Below are 13,338 nucleotides of genomic sequence, written 5' to 3' on the forward strand. Positions count from 1 at the left end.
CAATCCACTTCCCCTTCTACCACACACGTGTCCCAAATCCCGTGCCGTTCCATTCTTCAAGTGGGCCACACAGCTCAAACGGACGCCATCAATGAATTTTTTCCATTTTCGTCATGCTATGATAGCTCATCTGATGTGCACATCAGCCTGATACACCAGCCACGATACCTTCAAATCTGGGCCCACCTATTTATTGTTCCATATCTCTCACGTGTCCACCACGGACGTACGTGTGCCGCGACTCAACTGTTCTATCTCCACTCGCGTGATTCGCTGCATTCCTCTCGTACTCATAAGTTTTGCTACAGTACATCCGAACGTATTTATATTTTTCTACGTCGGCGCTGTAGCCCTTAAACCCGTGGCCATGTTGCAGCATCCAAACCATTTATAAGATGATGCTCGATATCGAACGGCTGATATCCAAAAATTACGTTATCAACTGCATGCACAAGCAATGGTGTTAGTGGACGGTCCAGATTCAAACCAGAAGATCTAAATGATCTAGTGGATGAAGTATTCTAATTCGAGATTTCTTCTATGGATATCGTCCGTTCACGGTGTGGTCCAGTCATCAATGAGATCCAACGGCTATTGTCTCGATGCATAAGAAAGAAAAACAATACGTCGGGATGTACTGTAGCGATCCTCTCCACCTAAATCGATCTCCTAAAAAAGCAGGGGTTTGCTTCTATCTAAAAGACGCGAGATTGTGTTCGGCTTCGGTCCTTCGCTTCTCCTTCTCTCTTCATCGAACAATCTCCTTTGGAGGAAAAACCCCAACATCCTTCTCTCGATCTACACCGTCCGATCTCGTACCCTAGTCAGTATCCGCCGTCCGATCTCCCTTCTCTCTTCTTCTTCCCCTCCAAAGAAGAAAATGCTACCGAAAATACTCCAAAACTCCAATCTTTAATGGATTCCAGAGACTCCATCTCCTCCGATGGGAAGCTCGACAACCGTCCGATCCTTACCATCGATCTTAACGAGATCCCATCGCCACCGTCCGAAACACCTGTCCCAACCCCAACCGAGATCCCCGACGACGCGCTCTCCGTTGTCCAGAACTACTTCCACCACAACGTCCCCGCCGCCCACGGCCCCCCTGCCGACTTCCCCGGCGAGCCCGGGGTCGGCCTCGCCGTGCCGTGCGGGCTCTGCGGTCGGCCGGAGTCGAGATGTGCGACGCTTGTCTGCGATGGGTGCGAGCGCGGCTTCCACCTGAGCTGCATCAGGCTGAGGCCGCGCCAGGTGGTGGGTGTTGAGGATTGGGTGTGCGGGGACTGCGTCAAGGGCGGGGCCCAGAGCCAGCGGTGGCCACTGGGGGCGGTGTGTGCTGGCCCGAAGCGTGGTGGGGTCCGGAACCTCGACATTAATGCCTTGCCGCCGAATGATGCTGACGGCGAAGGAATTGAGGAGTTGAATAATGGCGGGTACGTGTCTTTCCATTCCTTGAATTTTATTTCTTTTCTTGCACTTTTTGTATTTTGTTTTCTTTAGTTTGTCGCCAAAACTTCAGTCACAACAACGGAGTATTAATCCACCTTTCATACATTTACCATTTTTAGTGTAGTATCGATATCTTCTACTTTTAGAAAAATTCAAAGGCGGGACCTTTATTGGTTGGCGATGTCGGAGGTTGGCACCCTTCTTCTATGTCGATGATAACATGTTATATGGACTCTATATCGAACACAATGCTAAAAAGCTACGGCCCTATCTTTCCTGCAAGTGCTACATTTTGATAAATTATTTTTAACAGACAACTGCATTTGGGGGTTTTTTTTTTTGGGTTCAATTTAGTGACAATATTGAGTATATAATAACCATTTTTCCAATTTTATAGTTATATTAATATTAGAAGTTGGGTTTAATTGCTTAAGGGGTTGTTTAGCTGTATGGATTTTGGGTACCTAGCAATTGAAATCCAGGATTTTCAATTCAAATCACGTTTGGCAACCCCCAAAGTCATGGGTCTCAATTTCAATCTGGATTGAAAATCCTCAAAAGAGTCCCTCTTAAAATCCTAGACATAAAGGTCCTACATTTTCAATTACTTCCAACTATCATAACTATTCTCTCCTCTCTTTAATGCACTCATACTCATTCATACCGTTGGATACTTTCAGTGACATTCACTCCATGATGATGAGATGCTAAAAAAATTAGGTATATGCAATCATTATATAGGCCGCATTATAGAAACGATTTGAGGACCATCTAAAAAGAAATATGAGCTTTTTCTTTAATTATGAAATTAATGGGCCTAATTTTATGAACCACCTGATGCTTATAATTTCTGTATATTCGAGCCAAGGCTTCCTTACAATGGGCTTATTATAACGATTGTCTTCAGTGTTGTCATATGCAATTGCATAAGTGCTTATGCGATCGAATATGTCATTTTGGGTGCATATATTGCGTGTGCCATAGTGGCATATGTGGTTTTATAACCATAATGACACATGCGATAATGTATGCGATTATTTGATCGCTTATGTGATTATGCCATCACTAATGTGATGAAAGAATGTAAATTTTTAGGGGGCTGTGCGATGGCATATGCGATTGCATATGCGCACAGGCCCATTAGGTCGCATACAATTGCTTATGCTATTTGACAACAATGATTGTCTTACATGTTGCACATGTATGTCATGTTGGAATATTTGAGACAATTTTCCTCACCACATTCATTATCCCACAAATATATACAAAATTGTTTTAGGAATCCAGAAAGTCAAAATCCAAGTTGTCAAACACAATTTCTGAATTCCAGGATTTTTAAAATCCAAACTACCAAACAGAAATAAAAATCTAGGGTTAAAGATTCAGGATTTGAAAACCATGCTGACAAAAGAGTCCTAAGCTAGTTTCCTATCTCTTTAGGGTTTCTTTAAGTTAGAGTTAGTTTCGAACGGTGTTGGTTTTCTTATTTTTTGGAGAGGCAACAAATTTTTTATTTATTAACAAAGACATAAGAAGTAGGAGCAGATTTGCCTCATAGCTTACACCTTATGTAGGTTGGATGTTAGTTATAGAATTTGCCTCTCTACTAAGATTTTTTTTTTGAATATTGAATATCACTAAAAAGCGTGAGAAGGATTTAGAGGAGGAATAGAGTCTCCAGCCAATGGACTGGAGACAACAACCATTCATATCCAATCATTTACAATATGCCTTCTCTACTAGCTTTACGTGAACATCGTGAAGAATACCAAGACGCTTCCTTTCATCTCCTTAATTTCCTCCACCCAATGTGTAAGACACATTGACACAAAGGGTATAGATTAGAAGACCTTACCCATCTAATGGTTAATCCAATCCCCTTTGATGATTGAAGGTTGAGCATGCAACTGGACGAGCTCATGCATTCCATGCCCAAGAGCTCGAATCTCCGTCCCATTAGAATCAACCATGCCAATTTGGTCCGCATTAACATGGTGGACATGATTATGATAATCTCGAATGACTTCTCCAGTTCTAGCTTGGCCCAAGTTCCCTCGGAACTTTAGTCAAAATTCATCCTCCATATTCCATAGGTGGCAGAGACCAATTCACACAATAACATGTTGGTTGACCTGACCTTTAATAACCTCTCAATCTTCTAAGAGAATTCCCAGAAACTCATTTAAAATCCGTTAAGATTAAAGCCCATGAAATAGATCTTTCTTTCACCTTGTCTACCGCCCAAGAAATGATTGGCTTTTGCCTTCGAAGCGTAATTGTTTTGCCACCACCAAATGGACCGCCTAACTGTAAGGAGAGACAACTACAACGACTTTCTCTCTTTTTGACTTTGAAACCAAAATTCCAAGCTTATGTGAGCTTCTCAACTGATTTGGGTAACGACCAAGCACTTCTGACTCATCCTAGTTAATATTTTGGCATCAAACTGCTTAACACCATCGTGGAATGATATTAACACACCGGATTTGATCCCCCGATGACTCAAAGTAAAAGAGTATTATGTGCAAACTGAAGATGAGAGATTTTAAGACCAAGAGTATCTCACCGTGGAGCCTTTTATTATTCCTACCATTGCCCCTATTGAAAGTATTCTGGTCCAAGCCTTTGCTAACAACGAATATAGAAATGAGAACAAAGGATCACGCTGCCACAAGCTCTACTGTCACGATTGAAATATCTGTATCAAATCTGCTGATATGGCCGTATCGCACCCTTATCGACTTGATATGGTACAAAATATAGGGTTGTATCGGCCCTAGGAAATAGTGGTAGGTGTAGGCTCATATCAGCTGATATGGGTTTGATACAACTGATATGGGCCGATATGGCCATAAAGGCCCAAATTTGGAATTTTTTTTTAATTTCTCTTATTTTCCGCTTCTATTTTCATTTTAACCATAGAGGAAGCTTAATAATTCATTTTAGAGTAGATCTAGGCTTATTTTGGGGATCAAAACAAAGGGTTTAAGATTCAAAGCAGGATGAATAATTGTGGGAAAAATTAGACAACCCCCCCACCAAAAAAAAAGGAAGCTCCCTTTTTTGTATTCATCTTATTTTTGTTGTATTTTTAACATAATGGGATCTAATTCAACGAAATCATGCTTTATTTGTGTTTAATTAAAGGCCCATTTGATTGACTCTCAACAAGTCGACCTGATGGACAACATTCTTACTGAAGATGGTCCAATATACGGTTTGAGTACATGCTCAAAAAAGAAAAAAGAGAGGATAAATTCTTGAATATATTTTTTTCTCCTTTTTTCCGGGTATTTTCAATAATTTGTCTGAAAAAGGTCGATTGATAGTTTTAGACGGTCGCATATGGGCTGATACATGGCCCAGACTGATATACGATGCCTGTGAGTTATCATCTGTTTCAGGACCTAACCCCACCCTAAACAAAAAAAATAAAATAAAAAATTACATGCTCTCGACAATTTTGATAGAATTTTATGGGGAGTCCATCCAAACCCAATGCTTAGTATTTTTTTTTGAAGTCTAACTCTGTGCCTAGTATCTTCCTAACTTGAACGCTGCCTCCTAATTTTTTATTTTTTTTCAGAAAATTGATATTATAGAGTCGCTGAGGATGTCTACAGGTATCTTATATAGGCCACCCACAAGTCTAATTGGGTCAAAGTGGTTTATCCCTTCTAATCTCGCCTTTAAAAAAATATTATTAAGGAATGTGGGCAATAAACAACATTCGTATTTCCTTTCCAATCCTTCTTATCTCATAAAATTGTCTCAAAAGCCATGATGTCTTCTTTCACATGCTCCTAACGAATCTGATAGAATGCTAAGGGGAGCTCATCCAGACCTAGTGCTTAGTATTTTTTTGAAGGCTAACCCCGTGCCCAGTATCATCCTAACTTGAACCCTGCCTCTTGAATGTCTTTTTTCAGAAAATTGATATTACAGTCGCCGATCAAGGTTTAAAATGCTGGTTGAAACTGGTACATATTGCTTGAACTGGTTCGGTCCCAAATGATCCAGTGCACCTCACTGAGATGCCAACAAAGGGGTTGTCTTGAGCTGAATTGTCTGTATTGGGTTGGTTTGGACGAGACAGGACGATTTGGACCGAGTCTCCCCTGCATGACTCACTGAGAGTTCTTAGAGGATGGGTTTTGTGGACTCTGGGGGTGCACGCATGATGTGTATGATTCTGTGCATTGGGTGCACCACTCAATGATTGGCCCTTAGCCAGAACATTAGGCCAAAACGCCCAAAACATAACTCAGGTTGGCCTCAATGATGGGAACAATGGGGGAGGATGCTCTTCATTGAAAATGGTCACATTGGTGTCTATCTACCCATTCAACCCATTCATAAGGCGTGCCCGATTAAGATGAAGGTATGCAAAGCCCTGCGCCCCCCCACCCGCACAAAAACAAGAAAAAGAAAGTCTGATGCAAAACTCAGGTGGGATAACCACTTGAATTTTGAGGGTTTTCCCTTTTTACATGGTTTCCTTTGTTGATCGGCCTAAATTGTGGGGTGCTTATCTTTTATAGTGGGTCACAGCTGGTTCAGAGTTTGGATGCCACACACATAAAATAGGCCCACAAATAGGTCGATATTGAGCCATGTACGTGGCGAGTACATGAGCTGTTGGATCTGGAACTGTGCATTGGTGAAAGGGGGGATCATTCGATACTCTGTATCAGTCAGCAATGTTCTTTGGTCATTTTGGTGGACCATCTCACAAGAATGGTTTGCGTCGTTAGTGCCTTCTTTTAGCGCCTGTTTTGACGGAGAGAATCCAAAATGTGGACATGAAAAGCAACTATGGCCTCATGAAATGGAAAATGAGGAATTTAGTATTCATTGTTTGTTTTGTAGTGTAACTTTCCATGGAAATGTTAAAAGGTGAACAGTTGTATGATGAATGCTGTCTCATAACCTTGGTAATTTACATGTAACAGGTTTTTTGAAAGAAATTGATATCCATGTCTTTTGAGTAAAATCTTAGAAATGGAAATTGATGGAGAGTGACCTTTTTTGAGCCGTGTAAGTGTGTGTTCCATTCTCTCAAATTGACATTTTTCCTTTCCTTAAAAAAAAAAAAGGTCCTATTATTTTCCTGTTTGTTAACATATTAGCTAGCCGGGTAAGTGTGTGTGTTCCATTCTTTTTGGAACGACATTCTTTTCTGAACATCCTATACTCTTGTTGTTATATATAAGGTAGTAGAGTGATGTTTTAAATTCCTGTACTCTTGTTCTATGTTATCTAGTTGAGCAACCTTTTTTGGTCATGTACTCTTCTTCTCTGTTAGCTAGTTGAGTGACCTTATTTTTTTAAAATGTCCTGCACTCTTGTTTGATGTTAGCTGCTTGTGAAACTGACTGGAGCTGGTATATATCTGAATTGTGAGTTTCATGAAGAATTACTGATCAAATTTTCATGGAATGTAGACTTCATACTTCTGGTGTGGATACTTTTAGTGGCATTTCATCCAGTGTGCAAATGCCATCTTCAAACTTGGGGTGTGCTGAGAATGGATTCGATCTAGGAAATGAACCTGGAACGGCAATGTCCACTGGCAAATCAGGCTTAGAAGAGATACTGGCCCATGGACTTGCTACAAGTAGAAGTTTTGAAGATACAGTTTTGCGCACTCCACTTAGAGGTAGGCCTAACAGTAATAATATAGCACTAAGGGTATCACCACTGATGCAGGCAGAGATGTTTCTGCAGGCCTTGAGAGAGTTTATTTCAGAAAGGCAAGGTGTTTTAGGAGAAGGTTGGCATGTGGAATTTAAACAATCTGAAAATGGATTTGATTCCTATCCGATTTACTGTTCTCCAGATGAAAAGAAGTTCAACTCAATGTTGGATGTTGGTCGTTATCTTGGGATAATGCCAAACTGCTCTTCTATAGACATTGAGGATGGAAACGATGGACTTGCTTTGGTGCAGAAAGGGTTGCCCATTCGTAGAAGAAGAAGGAAGGAGTCAGCAAGACACTCAAGAATCAATAGTTTCATAGATAATCAAGATAGTGTAAGGAGCAATTGTGATGGGGAGTTTTCATCTGATGTGGAGATCATCGAACCCCCCTCATGTGATTTCAAGAGCAACAGAAGATTTACCGAAGCCGGTCCACAGGAAAATGGTAGTAGCGGATCCCAGTCCCACCAACTCAATGTAAGTATACATGTGCTCATAATTCATTGCAAGCTGTCATGTTCCGGTATGGAGCTATTTTTTTTCAGTTCCTGTAAGTGGTCTGCTAGTCCTACATTCAAAGTTCAACTTTCTACCACCTGTGACATTGTCACACACACGCACCGCAGCTGATCTATACATCAGGTGGGTTTCACTGAGCAGATGCCGGGTCCACAAGTCAGGTCAGTCCAATCATTAGATGGATAATGCGTATATTTTAAATTTGGACTGCTTTTTGTACATGCATGGTCCACTTGACAATTAGATGGACATTATTATGGGCTAGTGCATCTACATGGCAGGGCTCACCTAATGCACTTGGATGTGGCACATGTGTGCCATATTGACGCATGCATCTGTGTCGCTTAGCATTCTTTGCTCTCCCAGTATTTAAACTATTTGACAATGTGTTTACACAACATTTCTGTATGCTATTCATGCCTGAGTGTTATGCATTGTTGGCTGCTTTCTTTCCAGATTGATCTTCCAGTTCAGTATGAAGATTTCTTTCTTCTCTGTTTAGGGGAAGTTGATTTGCGTCCATCATATCACAACAGTACCCAGATATGGCCCGTGGGTTATAGATCCAGCTGGCATGATAAGATCACTGGTTCATTTTTTAACTGCGAGGTGTCCGATGGGGGTAATGGACCTGTTTTCAAGGTCAGAAGATGTCCATGCTCTGCTTCACCCATCCCAAATGGGTCAACTGTCCTCTCTCATCCAAACATTTCCAAGGATGATGCTAAAGAGAGAGCAGAAAATGAAGACATTGCCATTGCTATGGATTATGAGGGTTACGACGAGGAAAATGATATTCAAATGATACTATCTGACCATAGTCCCTTGCAACTGGATGTTTCATCATGTTTGAGAAGTAGCTTACCCGAAACTTGCCATGGATCCTTTATGCAGGCAATGGATAATTTGCCAGCTCAGTTCAATTGCCTTCCGGAAAAAGCTGGTGAACTTATGCACAGCAATTCAGTTTTGAAGGATGAAATTGGCGAGTTCCTGGTAGAAGGAAGATCTTCTTCTTCAGTATGGACTCTGTTGTCTCATACTCTTATTGATGCTTGCCGTGAAGTTTACAAGCATTCAGGCAGTCTTCAGTTTTTCTGCAAGCATGATGCAGATGGAACATACTCAGATGCCACGAATGCCAGAGTTGAAGATAATGTTGGCTCAGTATCTAGGTTCCATAAATCCTCTGGCCCTATTGACATTCCGCGTGTAATTCAGAGCGATGATGAGCTTGAAACTTCGTGTGAAGCACTAAGAAAATGGTTAGATCAGGACAGGTTTGGGTTGGATATGGATTTTGTGCAGGAAATCATAGAACAGCTTCCTGGAGCCCAGGCATGTTCCCAATATGAATTTTTGGATAAGAGAAGCTACTATTCCTCATCACAAACAGTTGGTAGTGGACGTCTTCTGGCTAAACGGAGGAGAGATCATGAGGACACATCAAGTGGTTTGTCTAGAGAATGTAAACGGTCTAGGAAGCAGGATGTGGCGGAACACCGGGAACCGGATGAACGTTCTCTTCCCCCAGGCCGGCCTTTGAGCACTAGACTTCCAGCTGAGCTAGTTGGTGATGTCTTTGAGGTACATCCTGGTTAATATTCTTATGATTGGATACTTAATTCTTTTTGTTAATTTCCCTGCCCTTACGTTCATTCTGTTCTATCCATATAGGTGTGGGAGTTACTGGGGCGTTTCTATGAGATTTTGGGTCTCAAAGAACCTTTATTATTTGAGGAACTTGAACAGGAACTTATAGATCCATGGTTTGATGGCTCAAATTTTCTTGAGAAGTTGGAAAAGGAAATTCAGGAGGGTCGAGAGACTCGAGACGTAAATGTGCAAAGAACTGATTCTTCAGGCTACTGTACCCTGTCCCATACTAGTGAGGAGAATTCCCCCACATTCATTCAAGTTGAAACAGGGTCTACGAAGGACGCTGCTCAAGCTAGAGTAGCATCTCGAACTTATGGAAGATGCACTGGTGTAACTTTGACAAAGGCTCATACATCATTGCTGAAAGTGTTGGTGGCTGAACTACAGTCAAAGGTTGCAGCATTTGTAGATCCTAATTTTGATGCTGGAGAATCCAAGCCTAGGCGGGGGAGAAAGAAAGATGTGGATAACTCAACTCCTCCCAAAAAGTCCAAGATAGATATACTTCCCGTTAATGAACTGACATGGCCAGAGTTAGCTCGACGATACATTTTATCTGTCATAGCTATGGATGGTAATCTTGATTCTACAGAGATTGCTAACCGTGAGAGCGGAAGAGTATATCGTTGCTTACAAGGTGATGGGGGAGTGCTTTGTGGCTCACTTGCTGGTGTTGCTGGCATGGAAGCAGATGCGTTGGTAAGATGGGAACTCACCTTATCATTCTTGTTTAGTATAATATTGCTTGCATTGGTGTTCAATTTCAAAAAAGGGAAGTTCTTTCTAAATGGCTAGCATGCAAGAGTTGTTCATGAATCATGAATCTTATGAGCAGCCTCAGTCTCTCTTTTCTCGCGATGACAAATATTTTTTCTTCCATTTTTTCTCATTTGGTAGTTGGAACTGCAGTGCTGTATTCCCCCAGTAGAAACATGTGCATGGTTGACGTTGTATGTGTTAAACATTTCATTTCTATCTAAAACTTGCTGAATACTTTCATCATAGGATGCAGTTAGTATGTTCTTTCAGTAATTGTTCTTATTACACATTCAAAACCCTTGGCAGTTAACAATATTTTATAACTATGAGAGGAATGCAGGGAAATTGATAGTTAATTGAGATGCACTAATTTATGTGATTCTCAGCTGCTTGCAGAGGCTGAAAAGCAAATATCTGATTTCGTGAAGAGAGAAGATGAAGTTTGGCCTACGGAATACAAAGATTCTGAAGCGCCAAGTGCTTACGATACAATCATGGTGAATGGGAGTAATATTCCTGAGTGGGCACAACTGCTTGAGCCTGTGAGAAAGCTGCCTACAAATGTGGGAACCAGGATTAGAAAATGTATTTTTGATGCCTTGGAGAAAGGTCCACCGGAGTGGGCGAGGAAAATTTTGGAACATTCAATCAGTAAGGAAGTTTACAAGGGCAATGCATCAGGGCCCACCAAGGTAGTTGCTCTTGCATACCAAATTGGTTATGTTTTAAACCCAGTCATGAAATTCTGTCTTAAAAATAACTATGTAAACAGCATGCTTTATGGAGTATCAGCGTAACACACACACACACACACACACACACACACACACACACTCTTGCATACTAAATTGGTTATGTTTTAAACCCAGTCATGAAATTCTGTCTTAAAAATAACTATGTAAACAGCATGCTTTATATATATATATATATATATATATATGGTGAGGGCTGATTACATTCTAACTATGGAGACATGCTTTATAGTGTCTTGAAGTTGTATTTATTTATACTGAGCTATGGAGTTCAATGATGTTTGATTTGGATCCTCATAATAGCTTGCTGCTGAATGATGTTATGCATGCATTATCATGCCTCAATGATCCAACTATTTTTGCATCCATAATTGGTTGTCTGCTTGTCTATCTTTATGTCTTATTTTTTATTATTTTTTATTTTATTTTAATTTTTTAAAGCAAAGCATTATTTGGTCCGCAAAATGTATTAGATCCTTACATTGTCACTTCACATTTTGATATTTAGTGATTGAACCATAGAGCATGTGTTGGTGGTTAAAGTTTGCTCCGAGTTAGCTTACTGAAGTCAGCTTCGTTATTCAGCTTTTGGGCAACCTGCATGGAGGTATCTTCTTCAACCATTCTGATCACTAATTACAGGTGGGGCATACTTCTGCATGCAGTCTGTGTAGACAGATAGAATTGCTGACAAAGACCATAGTGCAATATTCGGGACAAAACATTGAGACTCATAAGGAATGGAAATGGTTAGAAACTGCAGAGTGGGGTAATGAGTTCCCTAATAGAAGAAAAGGGAGAATAGAAGAACACGTTCAGGTGAAAGACCATAGTTCAATTGCTTACAAAGACCATAATGCAATTGCTTACAGAGGAGTGCACTAGAAAGACATCATGGAGTGCACTAGAAAGACTTGTGGAGTTTGGTAAAATAGGCCCCATATTCTGCTTACAAAGTGGAACTGAGTGTGATGGTTGAAGGTTGGTCCCAAATCCCAACAAGATCCGGATGATTGATAACCTTCAAAAGTGCAACTGGATTGGTCTCGACATGTGCGTGATGTGAGGTAGCGGGTATCCGTCCATTAAAGCCCAAACGTAATAAAAGAATTTTGAAGATACGTCTGTGAGTTTGGCTATTCTTGTGGCCGAGATTAACTTGGGTGTAGCTAATTGAGATTGTTTCCGCGATGTGAGGAATTTGCATCTCGGACCTTATCCATGAAAGGATGGGGTTTATCGACGATCATCAACAAAAGCCTTTCAAAATAGTTCGTTGGAAGCCTCGTCCTGATTTTTGGAAGCTCAATGTGGATGGAGGAGGTCCTTGGTTAATCTAGGTTATCTGGTAGTGAGGGAGTGAACGAGCATAGCACTATCAAAATTTTCCTTGTTTAGGCAAGTTGGGTTCGGAAATTCAAACATGCGGATTTGTTAGCGAATAAAGCTGGGGTGGAGTTCTTTGCTAATCGGGTGGGCAATTCCCTTGTTGTTGGAGGGGATTTGTCTCCGTTTTCTCTTTGGCTTTTGGGGGGGTCCTACCCCATGGAATCTAGCCTTTATTCTTATCAAATTAAAGATGTGCTCCAGGTCCTAGTAAGTCAACTAGCAACTTCTTCCTAGGGAGGCTAAATTCTATTGCTGATTCTCTAGGTAAGGAATGAGTCCGTAGATCTTTTGATTGTATAGGGACTATCATCCATTGCCTTGATGGATTCTTGATGCGAACACCAGGTCATTCAAAGTATATCAACGTCGGAGGTGTGCATTACCCGTGTCAATGTGGTTAGATGACGGATACGGGTCGGGTCTCTGGAGGTTGAAGACCTTACACATGTGTTCATGACATGTGTAAGTTGCTTAGAGGAGACATTTGGACCATTGGATCGCGATGATGGTGTGATCGGACCGTTGGATCGTCATGACCCACCTTCATTACACCACCTTCACGACACTATCATCGGAGGCCCATCGGGCATCTTAAATTTACATTTAGTTTATGAACATTTGAGTTAATTAAGTTTTGAGATAGTTTGTGCACAATTTTGTGCGAATTTCTTTTTTTTTGAAAATTTTTTTAGTAGGGGTATTTTGGTAATTTCATGTAATTACGAATTTATAAGGGTTGCCCTAAACCCATAGCAGGTTATGTGATGTTTTATGAAAAAGAAAAAATAGCTTTTTTGCTTCTGACGATTTCGTCTTCGACTTCCAGTGATTGGAAGGGGGCGTGAGGCCTAAGTGAACGATTTCTCATCCCCTACTTCTTTCTCCTTCTCTCTTTTCTCAAGGTAATCTTTTCTTTAACCTCATTCTCTTCTTTTTCTCTTAAAACCTTTAGATTTAGAAGCCAAATCTTGTTTCTTTTTTTTTTTTTTTTTATCTAAATCATTAGATCTCAAAAGATTTTCATCCCCCACATAAAACCCATCACCCAAATCTAAATCTGAAGAACCACCAATTCTTTTCTGAATTTTCCAGATTTCCCAATCCAGGAAAT

General features: G+C 40.8%; 1 protein-coding gene across 3 annotated transcripts in view; it reads left to right on the forward strand.

Annotated features, from left to right (window-relative positions):
* Positions 1-667: 667 nt before the first annotated feature.
* LOC131257953 (methyl-CpG-binding domain-containing protein 9) overlaps positions 668-13,338 on the forward strand; it is a 58,536-nt gene continuing 45,865 nt past the window's right edge. Inside the window, exons 1-6 of one of the 3 annotated variants that reach the window (XM_058258933.1) lie at positions 668-1,433; positions 6,894-7,108; positions 7,289-7,626; positions 8,125-9,255; positions 9,346-10,026; positions 10,473-10,778. In XM_058258933.1, coding sequence (XP_058114916.1) covers positions 916-1,433; positions 6,894-7,108; positions 7,289-7,626; positions 8,125-9,255; positions 9,346-10,026; positions 10,473-10,778 — 3,189 coding nt within the window. In that variant the 5' untranslated portion in view covers positions 668-915. Of the gene's footprint in view, positions 1,434-6,893; positions 7,627-8,124; positions 9,256-9,345; positions 10,027-10,472; positions 10,779-13,338 lie in introns of all 3 variants that reach the window. The other 2 variants (XM_058258931.1, XM_058258934.1) reach the window with 2 other exon arrangements.

This window comes from Magnolia sinica, chromosome 10 (genome assembly GCF_029962835.1).
Source record: "Magnolia sinica isolate HGM2019 chromosome 10, MsV1, whole genome shotgun sequence".
In the NCBI taxonomy this organism is placed as follows: Eukaryota; Viridiplantae; Streptophyta; class Magnoliopsida; order Magnoliales; family Magnoliaceae; genus Magnolia; species Magnolia sinica.